At 37.4% G+C, this 23794-nt stretch overlaps 1 protein-coding gene across 1 annotated transcript in view; it reads right to left on the bottom strand.

Moving 5' to 3' along the window:
• Positions 1 to 23794, bottom strand: part of LOC127648121 (immunoglobulin mu heavy chain-like) — a 111055-nt gene that overhangs the window by 79181 nt on the left and 8080 nt on the right. The window contains exon 3 of the mRNA XM_052132721.1: positions 8806 to 8819. Coding sequence (XP_051988681.1) covers positions 8806 to 8819 — 14 coding nt within the window. The remainder of the gene's footprint in view (positions 1 to 8805; positions 8820 to 23794) is intronic.

Raw genomic sequence — 23794 nt, 5'->3', positions numbered from 1 at the left:
ACATCTGTTTAAATGCTACCCTATTGATGCCAGTGCCACTGTTTCTTATAGAATGTTCTTTTACAGAATTACATAAATCTCTTTTAGAATTAAATATATATAATATTTTTTATAAGCACACACGTGTCGAAACTTGATTAGGGATCATTACGCTTGGATGATGCCCAGACAGAACATCCAAATTAGTCAACAGTGTAGCATCCCCGTGTAATCCTCTTTCATCCACATAGTAAAGATAAAAATGTATATTAATGTACTTCACGGATATTTGTGCATTGGGATTCATTGTTTAAAATTGCATTTAGCACAAAGTTTTGATAGGTTGTTTATTTCTGACTTTTTAATTATGTTTTTCAAATAACCCGATTTTTAATCTATTCTATTATATTCTGTATTTGCCTGTCTTTAAATATCTTCCTTGAGTTCACAATGGTTTGCAGCTGCACTGATGTGCATCACAGCAGGTCTTATGCTTTGGCAGTCAGCTTCCTCCCATGAGGAACATTAAAAAAAAACAACAGAGAATAGAGGGTCTGTTTTGTGCAGGAGAGAGAGACGTTTGATGTTTATACCTCTTTATTTATACAATTAGTTTTCCTTCTAAAATTTTATTTTGCAATTAACAAACACCATCACATACAAAACTATATCAATATACAAAAATTAAAATACAAAATAACTGAAAACTACACAAGTAAAAAAAAAAACACCAACCACAAAGCAATTAAAAATACATTAAAAATAAATGTAAAATGTAGGTTTTCCTCAATCTATATTACACAAAACTTCACTAAAACCCCATGTTTCCATAAAACAAATCAGATTTTTAGTCAGTTTAAAATAGACAAAATCCGCTCTGATCCTTGAAGCCACAAAAGCTCTTAAAATTACCTCTGGATCTACGAAACATTTTCTTTTAAAAGAAATGTCCTTGTTATCCATATTGCCAATTTTGTTTTGCCTATTAGATAGTTAATTAAACCAACTCTTCACCTGTCTGAAGCCTTATAGTTTGGTCCAAAAATAAAAATGTTTTCTTTAAAATCTTCCAGCTTTCTAACATCTGAAATACACCTCTCAATCTTGAACATTATAAAAAAAGATGATCAATTGATTCCTCTCGATCACAAAATGGACATTTCTACAGTGGGGTCGATGTGTCCCACGTGTCTGTTTGTAGCTATTGCCCAATGTATAATTCTCCACTGTTCAATGGGAGATTTATACAATGACCACCTTTTAGGAGAAGAGTTTGTCCCTAAAAAAATCTGATGACTTCAAAACTGATTGATGAGCAACTTTTACACATGTCAGATATAATGCTTTCTTTGAAGTCTCGTTGAAGCCATGTAGCGCTGGAGTCCAGAAAGAAAGGATTGATTCCTCTTGTGGCGCCTCTTCAACCAAAGCTGAAACTTTGAGTTCAGGAAAGTTATCCTCCTGTATCTCATTCTCTTCTTTATTCAAGTCCTCCTCTCCTGACTTTTGTCAATAGACAGAAGGAAAAAAAGAGAAAATCTCATTCAATACATGTTTATTCCTGTCAGATTGCACGTTTCCTCAGGGCTTTTCCACTCATCTTCATTTTTTAAGTCCATTACCCTTGTGCATGCAGATCTTGCAATGATTTTCTGAAGGCTTTTAGAAAATTTTCACTCTAGCTGATGAAGCATTTTCATAAAAATTCAATTTAATTCAATTTTATTTGTATAGCACCTTTCACAACACACACATCATTTCAAAGCAGCTTTACAGAAGATCAGCATTAACAGACGATAAAACTGTAATGTCTATAAAGTCGATGAATCATCATTGTGTAATTAGATAAAATACGATTCTTAATCGTGTTTAAAAATAATTAAATAATAATTGTATTAATAACCCCAGTGAGCAAGCTGAAGGCAACTGTGGCCAGGAACACAAAACTCCATAAGATGTTGATTAATGGAGAAAAATAACCTTGGAGAAACTAGACTCACTGTAGGGGCCAGTTCCCCTCTGGCTAACATCATGAATATAATGTAAATATTACTCATGTATAGTTAAAATCATGGTTTAAAATCTCCAGCAATGGCAAAACAGTCGAACTCTGAGGCAATTGTTGATAACAGTTCTGTAAAGTCCTCAGCAAAGGCTGGAGAGTATTTTGGAGGCCTGTAAATAATGATAAGTAAAATGCATGAAGCACCTTTTAACACACTATTCAAGAGAACGTCGTGATCTATCGTGTCGAATGCAGCACTAAGATCTAAAAGCACTAGAAGAGAAATGCAGCCACGATCAGATGATAAGAGCAAGTCATTTGTAACTCTGATAAGTGCAGTCTCTGTACTGTTATGAGGCCTAAATCCTGATTGAAATTCTTCGTATATACTATTTCTCTGTAGAAATGAACATATTTGGGAGGATACTACCTTTTCTAGTATTTTTGACATAAAAGGGAGATTTGAAATAGGTCTATAATTAGCAAGTTCTCCAGGATCAAGTTGTGGCTTCTTAATAAGCGGTTTGATAATTGCCATTTTAAAGTTTCTTGGGACATATCCTAAGCATAGCGAGGAGTTAATGATATTAAGAAGAGGTTCTGAGATTACAGGAGATACCTCTTTTAAGAGCTTAGTTGGTATAGGATCTAACAAACAAGTTGTGGCTTTTGATGTTTCGATAAGTTTTGTTAGCTCTTCATGTCCTATGACAGAGAAAGATTGAAGTTGCATGTGAAGAAAATTATTAGGCAGTTTTCTGAGGTGCGATTTACAGATGATTGCATAATTCCAATTTTATTTCTGATTATTTCAATTTTATCTGTAAAGAAATTAATTACTCTTGAGCTGTGACGTAATATCTGGTTCTGTTGAGGCTTTATTCCTAACCAATTTAGCCACAGTACTGAATAAACATCTATGATTGTTGTGGTTATTTTCTATGAATAAATATTCTGACCTGTCACCTTTTAGTGCATGTTTGTATCTACAGACACTATCCTTCCATGCACCACGAAATACTTCTAATTTTGTATTTTTCCACATTCGCTCCATTTTCCGAGCTGCTTTCTTGAGAGCATGAGTGTGATCATTGTACCATGGTGCAGGGCTTATTTCTTAAAATTTTCTTTAAAAAAAAATGTGGGACGACAATATCAAGAGTGCTAGAGAAGACTGCATTTATATTTTTATTTCATCAAGTTCTTCTGGGCTTTGGGGTTTATTGAATGTATGAGATAGATCTGGAAGATTATTAGTGAAGTCATCTTTAGTGGTCGAAAGAATAGTTCTATCTGAACGATAGCGTGGTGTAGATTGAGTAACATTAGTTGATTGCAGCATACAAGAGACGAGGTACTGATCCGAGATGTCATCGCTCTGCTGCAGAATTTCTATATTATCAACATCAACTCCATATGAAAGAATTAAATCTAGCGTATGAGTTGGTCCTGTTTAGGGTTGCAAAGGGGCGGGTAATTTCCGGTAAATTTCCATGGGAAGTTAAGCTGGGGAATTTTGGAAATATTCCATATTAGAAACTTTCCATGGGAATAATGGGAATTAATGGGAATTTAGGGGAACTAACTGGGAATTCATTGTAATGTAATCGATCATTGTATCATATCCAAGCATAAGTATAAACAGAAGTCACAAGAAAACATCCATGCAAAATGTTTTCAACAGATATTTCAACAGATTTATTTGTAAGTAGAACAGAACAAGTTTTAATTATTTTACTGAACAATCACTTGTTTCATGGAAGAACAAAAACAGGAATATTGGGTTAAATATTACTCATCCCCCAACCCCACTCAATCAAAAATGCACCCCCATCCAAAAATCCCCACAAAGTCCCATTCAAAATGTTAAATGAAAAAAAAAACCTTCTCCCTCCAAAATGTCCCATTAAATATGCAAATCTTCCTTCAAGCAATCCTCTGCAGTTTTGCTCAGTCAGTGGGCTCTTCGTGGGCCTCATCAACATCCAACAACACGTCCACTTCCTCAACTTCCAACTCTTCCTCTTCAGTGTCACTTTCCAGCCTTGTTGAGGATGGCTCTGTGTCAGGCTCAAAGAGCCTTAGGTTTGCCCGAATGCCAACCAGTTTTTCCACTCTTACATTTGTGAGCCTGTTGCGAACCTTTGTGTGCGTGTTCCCAAACAGCGCTATTTTGGCTGTGGTGAATCACATGCCAAGCATGGAAACCATGGGGGGGGGCATCGCGATGTCGGCTAAACATCGTGATGTCTGTCAGCCATCACGATGGACGATGATATCGTCCATCGGACCAACCCTAGTAAGAATACTAATTCAACGGCATGAACAGATGCATAAATAGTAAGGCTAGCTAAACAACTGGAATGATCTTGAAAACATATTGCAGGAGGCAGAGAAAAACAGCCATATGAGGTAGCTAGCATCTGCCTTATATGTGGTAAATAAAGTTATGCTAGCTTATTTAGCATCTAACTTATCAGCATTGCTACTAGATGAATACATTTGTATGTGATATTTGCAATTTAAACATTTAATAAATATATTTCCCCATAATATCATCAAAACTTACTTCACTTTGTTTAGTCCACAGGCCCAAATGTGTGCCTTCAATAGTCTTGTGCTTTGGGCTTCTGTACATGTGATGAATGCATGCACAGTGCCAGTAAGGGGGTGTGGTCTCAATAGCCATGCAGTAAGCAGTGTTCTATGTGCATGTGATTGAGGAATGGCATGGATATTCAAGTGTATTTGAATGGCATCTGTTTGTTTTAGTCAAGATTATGCTAAAATATACTTTACTCAATTATATTTAAGTTCCCTATGAAGAGCCAACCCTCAACTTTGAAAATTCCCACTTTATTCCCGTTTATTCCCATAAATTCCTGTTTTTTGATTTTGCAACCCTAGTCCTGTTACATTTTGTCTGACTCCAAGAGAGTTGAGAATATCAATAACTGCTAATCCCAATGTATCATTTTCATTATCTATCTGCCTGGTGATTCTCTTCAAATAAGTGTCATCACACACAGTTCTGACCGACTGTCTGCAGCTTTTCGAATCAATCCGAATTAGTGTCTAAAACGAAAACCCCTCTATTTCATTCACATTAAAATGCCAATAATAGCTATGACTTTGTGACTTCTTTACATTTATTTCAATTTTACATAAATGATGATCAGAGAACCCATTTGGACAAATTGTAGATTTTAAAATTATATCAGTATTATTCTTATTAAAATAAAAATGGTCTAACCTGGCAGTACAAATATGATCATGAGAAATCTTTACCCATGTGTACTGCTTAACTGTTGGGTGTCTCCATACATCAACCAAATTAAAATTACAAATGACATTATGTAAAACATTGGCAGAAGAGGGGTGAGGTTCTTCTCCATTTCGATCTAAAGTAACATTTATTGTACAGTTCCAATCACCCCCTAAAACCAAACAAACTTTTTCATCACAGCTTTTTTTTTTAAACTCATTTAACTTTAAAAAAAAAAAAAAATTATCTGCTCTGCTCCAAAATTTGGTGCATAAATATTAATAAAAACAAAAACAAACCCATTTATTTTTACTTTAACCCATTTGTGCCCAAATTTTTCTGAATGGTTTCATGCATATAGTCATGTTAATAGTGTCCTATATGAACACGTTCTGCATTTATTTTCCCCAGGTTTTTTTTTCTTCTTCTTGAAAATCATATTTGAATGTGCGGCAACTATAGTTGCCGGTAGGTAAATATGTTGTATGCATGCCTTCAATGTCAAATTTGAATAGGAGGAGAACATTTGGTATCTTACTCAAAATAACTGCTTTCAACAGATCAAGCTTTATTCATAAACAAATTTATTAAGTGTAAAAACATTCACTGCAAACCCCAAAAAGCTGCCTCTAGTTTATGATCTCTTGATTTTGAAAATAAATTATTAAAATGTCCAAATTATCTTGAATAAATGGAGATTTAAACAGTCATCAACAAACCCATTTACTTAAAGTGGTGGAACATATTGCAGACATTAAATTGCCCCAACAGGGCATTGTGTATCAAAAAGTTAAATGAAAATAAATAGAATGAAGAAAAAATAACATCAGTGCATACAAGCAATTTATTTCAAAAGACATTCGTAATGGGAAGTTACGTCACGTGTCCTCCCTGCTATCCCTTTCTATCCCTCTTTCTCCCTCTGTTCCTCTCCCTCCTGGGTAGAGTTTTAGTGGTTCACATGAAAGACCTTGAAGCACTCAACATGCAAAGCAATACCACATTTCTCACATGCAAAGGGAGTGCGTCCATCACGTTTTCAACACCTCAACTTTCTTCCTGTGTTGTGGGGCCAGTGGTTCAAGTTGTCAAACCTGGCAGTCTCACATATTGCAGAGCCCAACACTGACCTTCTTCCATGACCCTTTGGCCTCATCCCATGGCGCTGGAGAAGACTCTGGGCAACCAGCCTTTGGAAGGAAAGGAGATCTCTGTCTTCCTCTTTACATGACCGGTATGAATTAATGAATTTTCAATTGGTGGGGTTTGAGTGAATTAAATTGATATATACATGTTTTGTTTTTTGTCATGCCATCTAACATTTAGACCCCATCCTTCCAACCTGCCACCCCCGCAGCCTCACCTCCCACTTCCCATTACACCTCCATGTACCTGTAATAACACCAGGCATTGACCATAGCACTGTTGAGTGGCCAGCTGTAGCATGGCCACCACCACTTATTTGATCGGATGCCAATCCGGTAACGGTTTACACATTGGTCGTGCAGGTAAACACCTCCCATATGTGCGTTGTAGCTCTTTATACTGTAGGTGATTTCATAAAATAAATGTAAACTCTTTACTTTCAACATCATTATAATGGAATTATAAGCTACTAGTCATAAAAGGTATTAGGGTCCTTGACCGATTATAATGAAATGCATCCAAACTGGATGAAGGGGTCTCAATATTTTTCCCCTTACAGGACATAATATCATAAAAGGTTGAAAAAGATAAACTACAGCAATTAATCCCATGCTTTAAGTTGTGTTTAGGTGGGATATTATAAAAGCAAAAAGCACTAAACAAGACCAATAACCTTGATCTATTAACCTATTAACACAGTATACCACGTTTCCCAATGATATACAGTCAGGTCCATAAATATTGGGACATCGACACAATTCTAATCTTTTTGGCTCTATACACCACCACAATGGATTTGAAATGAAACGAACAAGATGTGCTTTAACTGCAGACATTCAGCTTTAATGTGAGGGTATTGATATCCAAATCAGGTGAACTGTGTAGGAATTACTACAGTTTGCATATGTGCCTCCCACTTTTTAAGGGACCAAAAGTAATGGGACAGATTAACAATCATAAATCAAACTTTCACTTTTTAATACTTGGTTGCAAATCCTTTGCAGTCAATTACAGCCTGAAGTCTGGAATGCATAGGCATCACCAGATGCTGGGTTTCATCCCTGGTGATGCTCTGCTAGGCCTCTACTGCAACTGTCTTCAGTTCCTGCTTGTTCTTGGGGCATTTTCCCTTCAGTTTTGTCTTCAGCAAGTGAAATGCTTGCTCAATCGGATTCAGGTCAGGTGATTGACTTGGCCATTGCATAACATTCCACTTCTTTCCCTTAAAAAAAACTCTTTGGTTGCTTTCGCAGTATGCTTCGGGTCATTGTCCATCTGTACTGTGAAGCGCCGTCCAATGAGTTCTGAAGCATTTGGCTGAATATGAGCAGATAATATTGCCCGAAACACTTCAGAATTCATCCTGCTGCTTTTGTCAGCAGTCACATCATCAATAAATACAAGAGAACCAGTTCCATTGGCAGCCATACATGCCCACGCCATGACACTACCACCACCATGCTTAACTGATGAGGTGGTATGCTTTGGATCATGAGCAGTTCCTTTCCTTCTCCATACTCTTCTCTTCCCATCACTCTGGTACAAGTTGATCTTTGCCTCATCTGTCCATAGGATGTTGTTCCAGAACTGTGAAGGCTTTTTTTAGATGTTGTTTGGCAAACTCTAATCTGGCCTTCCTGTTTTTGAGGCTCACCAATGGTTTACATCTTGTGGTGAACCCTCTGTATTCATTCTGGTGAAGTCTTCTCTTGATTGTTGACTTTGACACACATACACCTACCTCCTGGAGAGTGTTCTTGATCTGGCCAACTGTTGTGAAGGGTGTTTTCTTCACCAGGGAAAGAATTCTTCGGTCATCCACCACAGTTGTTTTCCGGGTCTTTTGGTGTTGCTGAGCTCACCGGTGCGTTCTTTCTTTTTAAGAATGTTCCAAACAGTTGATTTGGCCACACCTAATGTTTTTGCTATCTCTCTGATGGGATTGTTTTGATTTTTCAGCCTAATGATGGCTTGCTTCACTGATAGTGACAGCTCTTTTGATCTCATATTGAGAGTTGACAGCAACAGATTCCAAATGCAAATAGCACACTTGAAATGAACTCTGGACCTTTTATCTGCTCCTTGTAAATGGGATAATGAGGGAATAACACACACCTGGCCATGGAACAGCTGAGCAGCCAATTGTCCCATTACTTTTGGTCCCTTAAAAAGTGGGAGGCACATATACAAACTGTTGTAATTCCTACACCGTTCACCTGATTTGGATGTAAATACCCTCAAATTAAAGCTGAAAGTCTGCAGTTAAAGCACATCTTGTTTGTTTCATTTCAAATCCATTGTGGTGGTTTATAGAGCCAAAAAGATTCGAATTGTGTTGATGTCCCAATATATTAGGATTTCAAGAAAAAAAAAATGCTTTTCACTTCCTTCCTGTCACAAAATGCTGTCAAATTTCTACCCCTACTTCCAGGAAGCATGGCAAAGTAAAACCCTCCCAATAAAAGGTAATTTTCTTGTTACTAATAAGTAATTTTTGTTGACATATATAAATCTACATAATCATGAAGGTCTCTAGAATCACCCAAACAAAACAAATCTTACTAGAAATCTATAGTATCTTGTATACTTAGTCAAAAGTCTAAGTATACAAGACTAAGCACTTGATGAATTAGTTGTTTGAAGCTGATTTGCAATAAGTTATGTGCTGTATCTGTTCTTTTGCATCACAGATGATTCAGGGAGGGGAGAGGATGAGTTAGTCGAGGATAGTACAAGAGAGAGAGAAACAGCAAGTGATGAGAGAGACAACATTAATTGATGAGACAGACAACAGCAAGTGATGAGAGATTGAAATAATACAAGTAATGAGAAGGACACCAGATAGACAGCAAGAGGTGAATAGTGTATGTTGTGTGTGTGTGTGTTGAGAGAGAGAGAGAGAGAGAGAGAGAGAGAGAGTGTGTGTATGTGTGTGTACATAACGTAAAAGGGCACCTATTGTGGCATTTCAAATGTTCCTAATATTGTTTTGGGAGTCCCCAACAACAGTTTTACATGCATGCAATGACAAAAAACACTTTTGTTGTCTTATAATATGCATTTATGTTTACCTGATTTGCTCACCGACTCCCAAATGATTTGCTCACTGACTCCCAAATGATTTGCTCACCGACTTCAACGACTCTTTTTCCAAACCCCTCCTTTGCGTGACGCTAATCTGCGGTGATTGGTCAGATGACCCAGTCAGTTGTGATTGGTATACTCTGTGCAGAGATTGTCAGAAACGGAATGCCCATCACCGCTTTGTAGTAAAAAAAATCAAAATCAGAGAAGGAATTTGAGTTGATTTATGTTAGCGATCATAGCCCAAAGTTCGGTGGTAAACACCCAATCAGTTATTGTTTGCGTTAGCCCAACGCATAAACATATTGGTAAAGCACTGCATTACTACAAGTTATTGCTCTATTCTTTATGACAACTCCAATAACATCGACAAACATTTCACATATTTCAAAATTGACATTGGAGACCTAGAAGCTGCGCTGAGCGTAACTTACACAACACACACAAATACTTATTAAGCATGCTAAAAAACACATAAAAGCAACAATTATTAATAATACTTACAGGTTGTGATTCGGAGGAGGAAGCTGATCCAAATAAACTTGGTACTGAACCTTCCTTCAGTATCAACCGGCTCGTGAATCCACACTTGAAAGCATTCATGTTCGTAAAGCAAGCGTCATTAAAATGACGCGAACACAGCAGAAGGTTCGGGCTATACTTGTGTGGTATAGTTGTAAATATAAACTCTAGCCACTGATTCTTCACATGCTCGTCCCTGGGCAGTGAAAAAAAGGTCGCTTTTGATATGCACTTAAGAACACAGCGTCTTGTTGTCGACATGATGTTTTCAAGTTTTCCCTGGTGTCTCGTGCGCACAATGAGTGGGCGTGCCAATTTGATAATTTTTCGTCTTGACGTCACAACGAAAAGGAAAATGACTCATTGGAAAATCGATTCATTACATTGACTCAGAGTCGACTCCTACTTTTGAGAGACAATAACTTTTTTTACGGTGAACTTTCATATATAAAACTTTGCAGGATGTTTTTGTTCACTTAAATCTATGTTACACACTACATGAAAGGTAATTTTCAAAATTCCATAATAGGTGCCCTTTAAACTAATGTTAACATTAAACATCTTTTGTCTCTATGGTAGCTTTCTGGTGTAAGGAGAGAGAAAAAGACAGCAACACTCGATAAGAAGGGAGAGCGACAGGAGCAGGTGAAAAGAGATTGACTGAACTCTCTAGGACAGTTGTTTTGTTGACATAAAATGTAATATACCAATACACAACAGTTCATATTATGTTCTACTGAAGTCTCACACAATTAAGATGTACTTTGACTGAAAGTAAAGTGTTACTGTAGAAAAAAAAACTCTTCGAGTGATCCCTGTATTTGCATAAAATGGTCTGGGCTAAGCCCCGGATGTTCTTCAATGCTGGAAACGCCTTGATGTTTACAGGTATATCTTCAACTGTATCAGTACCAGCAGAAACCTCAAGATGAGATTTTTTTTCGCATCACTTGTCTCAGCCTCTTCACAATTCCTCCTTTTATTCTCCTCATCACAATAATTTTTTTGTGCTCTGTTTGTTGTTTACATTCTCATCTTTTTCAGTTTCATTGTCTGTCTCTGTTTCTTTACTTTTATTTACATCCCCCTTTCGCCGGCGTCCGCCTGTTCAACTTCATTCGTTTTGTTTGTATTGTCTTCAGTTTGCATTTTAAGCGGGCATGCCATTTTCTTATGCCCGAAATTACCACACTCAAAGCATTTCAGATTATTGGTACTCGCATAAATCATGTAGGCCTACGTTTTATCTTCGTGTTTAACACGGAACGAGATAGCGTCGGCGATTCTAAAAACATAAACACCTGCCGCCTGAAAGACAATAGTGTTTTAGCGGATCGTTTTTACAACCCAGCGGAATCAGTTTAATTTCGCTTGCCATTTTCCCGATCCTCTGTAGTTCATTTTCAATGCATGCATTATGTATAAACGGTGGAATATTACCCTAGTCGACTGTGAAACTAGCGGTGAAACAATAACAAAAGCTTCACTTACCCAAACGCTGCTTACGATGAGTTTACTTACAAAGCTTTCCTTTAGAAAAACCACCACGGCCTTGTTCATTCTGGATGCAGATATAATGCTATCAAATCCAATTTGTTCCTCAATAACCACGAGCAAGTCATCAAGCCGCTCCGGCGTCATACACACCTGACTCCATGGCGGAGAGACGGAGAGGAAAACTCCATCCAAACCCTCCGCCACGAGGCCGAAAAACTTTCACCTGACGCCTATTACACTTAAAATTATATATATATATATATATATATATATATATATATATATATATATATATATATATATATATATATATATATAAAATTAATAACTAGAACTAAAAAATATATATATTTAAATAACAGAATAGTAACGAAAACTATCCACTGAAACGCTCTTCTCACCTGTGAGATGCTCACATTCCCTAAACTCCCAGATTGATCCAGAGAGAGAGAGAACATCAAGAATGTAGTAGTACTCTAAACTGCAGCTTTTATAGGAACATTTGTATAGAGTACAGATACTTTAAGCCACATATAGCTAATTATATTCTATAATATAGAATATTAAATAAACTAATATTACAATTAGTTACATTAGCCTTGTGTAAAATGCTGCTGAATCTATGTTTTAGTTATGTTCAGCTTATTATGTTTAGTTATTGAAGTAATAAGAAATATTGAACCTACCTGCGATAAAATATGAGTCCATTGTTTTTGGATATGTAGGTGGAATTTCTGGATGGCTAACAGAAGGATTGGTGGATTGGTTGCTGTTTGTGTGTAGCCGATAACAGTTAGCTTCAAACTTTCAGCTTCTTTTAAAAAATGTTGCCATCATTGTGCCAAGAGGTGTTAATTAGAAACTTTTAGATTGTTAATTTCAACGTCAGCCTTTGCAAATGCTTTACATGTTTTGAAGTGACATATTACCCAGTATAAAACAGACCTTGTTATTCTTTCCAGATGAATGCGGTAAAATTATAAGTGAAATCTTTTCATTTTTACGTTCTTTGATTGTGGAGGCGAGGGCGTGGTCGAGTGTTCGTCAGGAGAAAGAGAAAGCTATAAGAGTTTTCACCTGAGATGAATTGCTGGTAATTGCAGTTTCTATGTTCACAGTGAGAGATGGGGGAAATAAAAAGTTGCCCAGTCCACAGAGTGCTCGAGAAGGAAACAGATGAAGCAAAGCTGTGTGTGCGCACATGTGACTGGGAGAGAAACTGAAGCTACTTTGTGTGTTGGCCATTGCCGTTGTTCACTTTCCTTTAAAGCTTCACTGTTATGCCTTGTGCTAACGGGTTTGTGTATAAGGATAAAGAGTGGCCGTCTCAAGCTTCCTCATTCATTGAACCTTGTGACACTGGTGCTGAAACCCAGGAATCGGCCACTATTACAGATGTAAGTTGACCAACATAACTTCTCTTGTAATAGCTTTGGATTGGCCATGCGTGGTTTCCCACGTACACTTATCTGGAGAAACATCAAATTAAAACAGAGGTAAGACACACACGAATTTAGATTGGTCAAGCAGCATTTGCTGTTCTAAACGGAAATTCCTTTTTGTCTTTGCAAACCAAGTACACTTGAATTGATGCCAAGTATTAGTCGTCACTAATCTGACGCAGACTTGCGGTAACATACGAATCGTTTAATCTGTTTGGGAAACACAATGTCAGAGTCAGTCAGGATAAAATCAAATGTTGACAATTTATTGACCAGGTAACATAATCAATTCATCAATTCCAATTAGACAGTGATAAGTCAAAGTTATATAAGAAATTCGAATTGCAATCACCTGATATAAATTACACACAGTAAACTGTGTGGGCTCGTCTGACTACAGAGACCCATGAACAATGTGTCACATCTCCTTAAATACCCAAACAATGAACAAAGGGAATTTTGGGAGTGGTTAGGTTTGGAAGTCCTGGGGACATACCTCATTAACATACAAGCAGGGATGGGGACAGACCTCCAGAATTATACAGCATTTGGCAAAGACCTTATAACTTTGTTGTCATTAAGTTTTACAAACCTGGGAATAAGAGCACTATACCAGACTTTCTGATACATTTTAAATGATTCTAAACACTAGTTACCTTATTTGTAAACATCAGATATAGGCTATTGTTACATACAAGGGTGATTCTGAGCTGAAGGGGAATGGGTGAGGGGGAGAGAGGACAGAATGGGACAGATGTGGAAGGGCAACAATGAGGTGTGAATTTGCAGTCTTCACTCAGTGGGTTGTGGTGCCTCAGGAAGAGTTGCTAATTGCGAGAAAGTTAATTTGTTGATTTTCTCAAAGATCATACATTTGCTCTTTGCCGGCTGTATAATAGGGGATCTCGGCTACAAGAAATTGCACTGGGAGATAAGGTCCTTGTATTGCTGCCCACATTGAGCTTGAAATTACTTGCGAAGTGGCAAGGGCCCTTTGAGGTCACACAGTGAAGTGGGGAAGTCGACTATGAGGTGGTCCGTACAGATGGGGGCGGGGCACGTCAGATTTACCACCTCAAACTCATACATCCAGGGAGAGAGGCGGTCTCTGTGTCGTTGGCAACGGTAGTTCCGGAGAGGGAGGAGCTTGGACCAGAGGTGAATCTAAAAGCCAATAACTAAAAGCCAGTCATTTATGGAGACCAATTCTCACTGTCACAATGTACAGATGTTGCCAGGTTGCAAAAGAATTTCACTGATGTGTTCATGCCTCTCCACGGCTGCACTGATCTCATAAAACACCACATCATGACAAACCCCAGGATAGTGGTATGTAGACGACCCTACCACTTACCCGAACACAAGAAATAGGAAGAATGGGAATAATTAAAGACCATGCTTGATATGGGGGTAACAGAATTATCCCACAGTGATTGCAGCTTGATGGTTCTGGTGACCCTATAAAGAAAATATAATACTACGAAAGAATTAAAGAATAAATGAACAACACTGATTTGTTTGCTCTCTTGAAGCCGTGCACACACTCAGGTTGCCATTAAAAACTCAAATTAGATGGATTCAATATGGAACGCATAATTTTATCTTTAAATACGGGATGGTCCTGTATTTTATGAGATTGGTGGCAACCCTATATACCCAGCACCATGTAGAATAAAGCAGCTTTTTCTAAAAGACTGACGTCAGTGTACTTGATTTCAAATATATTTTTCAAAAATATTATTCCATTCTTAATATTTTTTTGTGTTAATAAGTTTAGCATTGAAAAAAAACGAGTACACCTTTAAACCTGATGTGTAATTTCTGCACCAAACGGTATTGCAAAAATAATGCTTGTTTGCCAACAGGTTTCCCGAATACTCATCTGTCTGATCTTGTTAAAAAAAAAAAAAACAGATAGTCCTGCCCTAAATCCACACTATTGGTTGAGTCAATGTTGCCATGTCAGGAGGCTTATGTTTATATATATATATATATATAATTTATTTTTTATTTTTTTTTGCCAAAGCAGCACTGATGTCACCTTGCATTCTATTCGTTTTTGTATGGGATTTAATCACTGTGTCACCCCACCCATGCCTCACAGTGATATACATACATGTAAAAACCAAAGACTCATTCATGTCCACGTTACGGATTCATTTTTATTTGTATTCCATTATTATTAAAATTCTGCAATAACTGTACATTACTTGCAATAATGGTTTATATTGATTTCACCTTTTTCATAATCTAACAAGCATTTTGATCTATAGAACTTTATTCAGTGTTTGGTGTCTTATTGTCAATCTTCCAGCACTTTCATCCCATGGCATTTGATTCTACATGCAGTACATACATGAAGAAAAAACTACAAGCAAACAAGTAAAGAAACAACCACTAAGGCCTCTCAGACTAACAAGTAGCCGGCTGTCTTTAATTTCAGTAACTACAAAAATAGACATTGTATCCTTATTCTTATCCAAATAAGCCAATAAAAAAACAATAGACTATGTTCACTCTTGTTAAATTACGAGAATGTCATTCATTCATTATTTTGAGGTAGGCCTACTGATTCTGTAAACTGTACAGGAGTCCCAATTAGGTTTTTGTATGGCTTATTACCAGTGTGGCTCCGTAATTATACACAATGAATATCGTGTGCACAAAATCTTCATGACGAATTGGTGTAACAATTTTTTTTGGCAGGAATCGTCTAACTTCACGCGGCAGACTTCATGCTCTGTGTAATGGTAAGAAAATTACATTTTCGGATATGCAAGCTAAACATGCCATTATTAATGAGACTGTTTTGTTGTTGCCTTATCAAGTGCTTTAGTTTATTATTTGATGTAGACAGTAGACAATTGTTCTGATATATTATTGTGAAGAAACATTGTTGGTCAAGGTCAAAGATTGACATTTTTAGTAGCCCATTATCAATAATTATAATTTTTTACTGTTAAGAATTAGGCATAGACATGAACACGAATTACGATAGTTAAAATGTATTATAGATATATGTCATTTTATCAGTATCAAAAATAAGCGCATGGCTACAAGCTGCAATTTCGTTGTTGGTTTATAATTAAAAGACATTTCTATTGAGTAGCCTACATATTTATGACTTCAAAAATTATGAATTTACACAATTAAATAAAATGTATATGTGTCAAAAATGGTTTAATTACTGTAGGCCTACGGATGCAATGCTGGTCATATGCTTATTTAATAAAGTATTTAATTATTCAATATTTAAATCAATAACATATATAATTATTAATTTGTAATAATATTTATTAATGTAGCCCATAAATATTTCGATCTTATTTTTGTTTTAATGTTTTTGCTTTAAATATATTTTGTCATCTTTGAAACGTGATATGTAAATTTACATATGTTGTATGTTCATCAGTATTTCTCTGTCCTAGAAACTTCCAGTAAAATGTCCATATTGTGGCGATTGACTACAGATACAAATGTGTGTATTTTCCCTAACAAAACCTGTGTCGGGAAGGGGAGTAGGGAGAACGCGCAGGTGTTTTAAGATTGAGAGATATCCGAGAGCAGCGTCCGAAAAGCGTAAAATGATTTGGAATTTCAGATGTTTTTCACCTAAATAGTGCTCCAGAAACTTGCTAAGTAATTTTTATGTAATCAAGTACCTTTATATGAATGTTTCGAGTAGGCTACATCCGCTTAATTAGCAGTTTGACGCCAAGCTGCCGTCTTTTGTTTGATTTTGAGGAGATTGTGAATTTATTTAGGCATCCACGATTCATTCATGTCATAGAATCGCTACGCCCGGGAAAATTTTACAGTGTTACGTGCCTTTCGGTTTCTGAGATATTTGTTTTCTCTTGGCGGAGCTAACATTTAATATTCATGAGTTTCCTAAACATGTGCGAGGAAGTGAAAATGTCAGTCCACTCTCTTCATATCTCAACATGAACACCTCTAATAGGTCTGAAACGGTAAGCAAGTTTCCGTGTCGAAGTTAAGCCTAACTATATTTTTCTAATTTTCGCAACAGTTTTATATTTTGAAAGTTTTGATTAGTACCTTCTGAGCAGCTTTGCCTGAATGATAAAACCATGTTTGGCAGATCGGGCATAAATACTAAACTACAGCTAATTTTGTTCCTCATTGTGTTCTGTTGTATCATATGTCATTATTGCAATATTTCATATTCTGTGTAATGTTTTCCTCAAAACTGTGTTCATTAACAGCAACTGCGTAAAGGGCACCACATGGAAATATGCACTGCAAAAAATCATGTTAGAAAAACTAAGATTAAAAAGTAAAGTAAAATAAAGTCTTTCAATATCCTCTGAAAACAAGTCTTAACACCTTATGGCAATTTTAATTATGGCTTGTCTGGATGTAAATGCTTTCATTTGTAATCTGGAAACATGCCAATTATTTCTGTAATGATTAATGCTCTTCATAGTATGACTTGAAACGATGTGTGTTAAGCACTGTACAAATAAAATGACTTGACTTGACTAAATGTAGCAAGCTTCTTTTGTTGTGTATCTTGTAGTGTAACTTCCTACTTCCTCTCAAGTGTAGCTTTTAGCTTGGCTTAACTAATTTTTCCTGTTGCGTATACAACTATAGTTGGTAGTGTTGATTCTTAAAACAAAATGACAGTACAGTATTTTTTTCATCATTTTTTAGTGCACCTCACATTTATTAGTTTCCTTTAAATGTTATATTATGAGTGGGTCCACTTGTATGGCCCACTGTTAGATCAGTGTAGATCAATTCATGCGTTGTTCTGTGCTGTCTGTGCTACACTAGTGTTGTGCAAGTAAATGAAGCATTCTCCATGTTGCACTGCACAGGTTAAGTGTTGTAACATTTTTATCCCCCTTTTATTTTTTGGTTTCCCATGCAGCTTATAAACAGGACAGTCTGTAATTTCTCTCTCTCTCTCTCTCTGGGGCATGCTGGGAGTGTGCGAGAAGCTTGAGTGTTTTCTTTATCGTGCTTTTTCTACATATATACATATCCTTTTTTTTTTGTTCTTCCCTTCGTTTTTTCTTTTCTAGTTTTAGGTAGAGGCTAGAGAACGGTAAGGCGCGGTTTTCAAACCGCGTGCGTCAGACAGACGCCGGTATGGAGTCTGTTCCCGGGTCAGCTCTATCACTCCGGCATGGTTGCAGGTGTGTGCCAGAGCCTGGAGTGACAGTGGAAGATCTGCTCGTAGTTATCGGTGAGCAGATCGGTTTCGATCATATAGTGTCGGCATCACGAATGAATAAAGCGATTGTGGTATTTGCGGGTTATGGGTTAAGGAAACGTTTGTTGCTGTTAGCCCGTTATCCGCTCCAGCAGCTAAAATCACCATATCAAACGCGCCTCCGTTCGTGTCGAATGAAGTGATTATGAAAGAGTTGCAGAGGTTCGGTAAGATCGCGAGTCTCGTAAAAATGATTCCCCTCGGGTGTAAAAATGCGGCACTCAAACATGTACTCTCTTTTAGACGTCAGCTCTATATGTTTCTCATTTCACCCACGCGTACTCTTGAAGTTTCCTTCCGTGTGAATCACGGAGAAAACTCATTCATGATTTATGCGAGCACTGAGAGTTTGAAGTGTTTCGAGTGTGGTAATTTGGGCCATAAACGTTTCGCGTGTCCACATCGAGATGAGCTATGGCCGTCCACATCTAGAGATGACACTGGAGTTACTGTTGAACATCACCATAATGCTGTAGTAGAGCAGAGTGTGGAACGTGATAGAGGAGGCGAAAAGACAAGAGGAGGTGAGTGTCAATGCTGAAGGTGTGAATTATACTGATGCTATTGTACAGATTGGCTCACAGAATGCTGCTGATTCTGATATGATTGTGATGAATGATGGAAGAAAAGGAGTTTTAGAAGAGATAGTTGATGAGGGAGCTCAGGCAGGAGGCTCCGAGGAGAACATTGCTGATGAGGTAGAGGAGTGTTCACAGTTTACTGATGATGGCAGGAAAGAGGATGAGCAGTGGTCAGAGGGAGAGGCTGATAATGATCTATACACTGTTGAAGAGATTAATACTTTCTTAGATAAGACAAAAGGAAAATCTGGGGCTGAAATTGATGATTATTTCCCTGATATTGAAGAGTTTGTTAATTCTGTGATGAAGATAAGAAAGAAGTAGTTATGAAGAAATCTCACAACAAAAGAGGTTCCGTCTTAAAAAACATTTAACTGTTATAAGACAGGGTAAGAAAATAGGAAGAGAAAGATTAACGAGGGGAACAACAAAACTACTATGATGACTTAACTTTGCTTCTCTTTTCTGTTTTCTTCTCCTCTTTAATGGAGTGTTTGAGGGTGGGATCTCTTAATATTAATGGGATGCGGGATGGAAGAATGTGATATTATCAGAAATGATTAAATTGAAGGATTTAAGTGTCACTTTCCTACAAGAGACCCATAGTACTCATAATGAAGTTGATTGGGGATTATGGTGGAAAGGAGACTATGTTTTGAGTCATGGGACTAATCTAAGTGCCGGTGTAGCTGTCCTTTTTTCCCCTTCTGTTGAAGCTAACATTCTATCAAAAAATGAAGTGGAGCCAGGAAGGTGTTTAATAGTAAAGGCTGAAATTTGTAACTTAATTTTTTTGTTTGTGAATATCTATGCTCCTAATAGTGGAGCGAAACGTTTACCTTTTTTCACCAGGTTAGAAAGTATAATAAAGGAAGAAAAAGATGATGTTTTTATTGTTGTTGGAGGAGACTGGAACTGTACTCTTGATTTTACACTAGACAGAAATGGGGAGGAGCCTCATGCAGTGTCAGCCTCCTGTTTAGCTGGTGTTGTACAAAAGTTACGGTTATTAGATGTGTGGAGAGAACATAATCCCTTACAAAGCAATATACATGGGTGAGAGTTTGTAAGGAAAATATTTCTGCTGCTCGTTTGGATCGTTTTTATTTGTCTTACAATATGAGAAATAGAGTCGTCAATGTAAATATCATTCCTAATGCTATTTCTGATCATAAATTCATTACTGTTGCAGTTTCTTTGGCAAAAAACACACAAGTTGTTATTGGCATTTTAATACAAAAATTTTGGAAGATAAACATTTTTGTGAAACTTTTAAATTGTTTTGGGAGACCTGGAAAACAGAAAAAAGTCTTTTTGAAAGTATTATACAGTGGTGGGAGGTCGGGAAAGTGCATATTAGAGATTTTTGCCAAAAATATGCATCTCATTCCTCTTTTCAATTAAGAAAAACTTTGGAGTGGCTGGAAAGAGAGATTTGTGATATTGAAAAAAAAATGACAGATAATGATGCTGATAATCTAAAAGAATATGGACTGAGAAAAAAAAATCAAATAAGCTCAATTTTAAATGAAAGTGTTAAAGAGCTCTCATAAGAAGCCGCTTTCTGACTGTAAAAGACATGGATGCTCCTACTACCTACTTCTTTAATCTGGAGCGTAAAAAGAGCCAACAAAAACAGATGTACTCGTTGAAGGATGACAACGGACATGTGACCTCAGATCCGCTGGAGATGCGTAGAATTGCTGTGTCTTTTTACTCAAATTTGTACTCTGCTGAAAGTTCAAATGAACACTGCAGGAATGAGCTGCTCAAGGATCTTCCGGTCCTAACTGAAGAAAAAAGGCTTCTCTAGAGACTGAGCTTACCTTCGATGAAGTAACTTCGGCCGTAAAGGGTCTCTCTTCAGGTCGTACTCCAGGACTTGACGGACTTCCTGGTGAATTCTATAAATTCTTTTGGGACACTATTGGTGAGGACTATTTTAAAATATTGCAAAAATGCTTTTTTGATGGAATTCTTCCAACAAGTTGTCAACGTGCTATTTTATCGTTGCTCCCAAAAAAGGGTGATTTGACACTTTTAAAGAACTGGAGGCCAGTATCGATTTTATGCACTGAATACAAAATACTCTCTAAATGTTTGGCCAATAGACTGAATTTGGTGCTACAAGAAATTGTGCATAAGGATCAATCTTATTGTATAAAGAATAGATCCATTACAGAATCTTCACCTAATAAGGGATGTCTATGATTTTAATCATTGTAATGATGTAAATGTGGGTTTGCTATCTTTGGATCAAGAAAAGGCTTTCGACAGGGTTGACCATGTTTTTCTTTTTGATACTTTGAAGGCTTTTGGTTTTGGGGATAGTTTTATTTCAAAAATTAAACTCTTATTTACTGAGGCAAAATGTATGATTAAAATGGCTGGTGGCTTGAGTATCCCTTTAAGTGTAAAAAGAGGTATCAGACAGGGTTGTCCTCTCTCAGGTCAACTGTACAGTATTGTAATCGAACCCTTGCTGTGTAAGTTGAGGAAAGAGTTAATGGGTCTAAAGGTTGACACTGTAATCTCTAATATTAAACTTTCCGCACGCTGATGATGTCACTCAGATTATGGTAAAGCCTCCTCAGCAGTTGTAAATTGGGGTAAATGTGATGCTTTGTGGTGTGGAAAAGATGTTAAAGGTCCAGTACTTCCTGGTGGCTTACAGTGGGGAAGAGCAGGTTTCAAATACTTAGGGGGTTTTATAGGGACAGAAGGGTACAAAAGAAAAAACTGGGAGGGCCTAGTGGAGAAAGTGTGTGCTTGGTTGTCTAATTGGAAATGGTTGCTACCCCAGCTATCCTACAGGGGGAGGGTACTGGTTTGTAACAATTTGGTTGCATCTTCGTTATGGCACAAAATGGCAATACTTGAACCTCCTGAAGATCTGGTGAGAGAAATTCAGCAGCGACTGGTGGAGTTTTTCTGGACAGGACATCATTGGTTGAAGGCGGCGGTTCTTTATCTACCCACACATGAAAGAGGCCAGGGGCTAATTGATGTCGCGACTAGAATAAAGGCCTTCAGAATCCAGACGGCACAGAGACTGCTGTATGGAGAAGAGGTGAGCTGGGCTGGAGTTGCTTGTGCACTCATGAGGAGAGCGGGAAACATGGGTCTAGACCGTCATCTTTTCCTTATGGAAATTAATAAACTGGACCTTTCTGGACTGAGCTCTTTTTATAGATCGATTTTAAGATCATGGACCCTTTTTAGGTCTTCACGGAGTGAAACGGGACACAGAAATTATGGCTGACAGAAGAACCGCTATTGTTTAATCTTGAATTAGACTTGGACATTTCTAAATCAGACACCCTCAGAAAAGCCATGTGGGAAGCGAAAATTGCAAAGATTGGACATTTAATGGAAAGACAAAAATGGATAACTGCTGAAAGTTTGGCTTTTAAATTGGGACTAAGATCAATCAGATTAGCACAAAGTGTTGGATCAGATTTTAGAGTCTCTGCCACAGGACTATAGACTGGCACTAGAAACCTTTGAAGAGGAGGTGGACAAATGTGTGTTTCCAGAGCTGAGTGTCTCTGCTGAGGCTGGGACATGGCAAGAAAAGGAGGGTTGCTTGCTATCCTTTAAGACACCACAGCTGGTTTTGTTTCGAGATGCTGGAAAGAAAGAAGTTTATACCTTATGTGTTAAAATATGGCACCTCAAATCACTAGAGTGTCAAAGAGTCAAAATGGCAGGAGATGTTTGGGCTGGGCGCTTCCCCTAAAGGTAGCTGGCGGTCCGTGTACAAACCACCCCTTGAGAAGCGATCTGGAGATCTGCAGTGGAGAATTGTACATGGGGTTATAGCTACGAACAGACACAGAGCACATTTTGACCCACAGGCAGGGAGGGGTTGTCCTTTATGTGGAGAAGAGGAAACAGGTTTTTCATTTGTTTTTAGAATGTGAAAGGCTTCAACCACTTTTTAATAGATTGGAAGAGTGGTGTAATACGCTGGGGGAAGTTTTTACACCGATATATTTTTTTTTTTTTTTTTTTTTTCCATTTATGGACCAAAATATAGAAGTAATAGAAAGGAAGTTAATGTTTTGATAAATTTTTTATTTGGGCAGGCAAAATTGGCCATATGGTTGTCACGAAAAAAGCTGTTGAGTGGTGATGCATCAACTGATGTGGAGTCCATTTTAAAGTGTTTACTAAAATCTCGTATTAAAATTGAATTTACTTTCTATAAATTGGTTCGGAGACATGGAAATGTTTAAATATAAATGGGGGGTTAATCAATGTATTTGTGATGTTGATAATGATGGTTGCTTGGAATTGTATATTTAAGTGTATCTGTGTTTGAAATTATTATTATTTTTTTATTTTATTTTCTTTCTCTTAAATCTAAATCCTGGAAAATTTGTTAATGTGAAAAATGAATGCTTTAAAAAAATAAAATAAAATACATATACATACACATATACCACTCACCTAAAGGATTATTAGGAACACCATACTAATACTGTGTTTGACCCCCTTTCGCCTTCAGAACTGCCTTAATTCTACGTGGCATTGATTTAACAAGGTGCTGAAAGCATTCTTTAGAAATGTTGGCCCATATTGATAGGATAGCATCTTGCAGTTGATGGAGATTTGTGGGATGCACATCCAGGGCACGAAGCTCCCGTTCCACCACATCCCAAAGATGCTCTATTGGGTTGAGATCTGGTGACTGTGGGGGCCATTTTAGTACAGTGAACTCATTGTCATGTTCAAGAAACCAATTTGAAATGATTCGAGCTTTGTGACATGGTGCATTATCCTGCTGGAAGTAGCCATCAGAGGATGGGTACATAGTGGCCATAAAGGGATGGACATGGTCAGAAACAATGCTCAGGTAGGCTGTGGCATTTAAACGATGCCCAATTGGCACTAAGGGGCCTAAAGTGTGCCAAGAAAACATCCCCCACACCATTACACCACCAGCCTGCACAGTGGTAACAAGGCATGATGGATCCATGTTCTCATTCTGTTTACGCCAAATTCTGACTCTACCATCTGAATGTCTCA

Source organism: Xyrauchen texanus, chromosome 8 (genome assembly GCF_025860055.1).
Source record: "Xyrauchen texanus isolate HMW12.3.18 chromosome 8, RBS_HiC_50CHRs, whole genome shotgun sequence".
Classification (NCBI taxonomy): domain Eukaryota; kingdom Metazoa; phylum Chordata; class Actinopteri; order Cypriniformes; family Catostomidae; genus Xyrauchen; species Xyrauchen texanus.
This window is presented reverse-complemented; position numbering and strand designations above follow the sequence as displayed.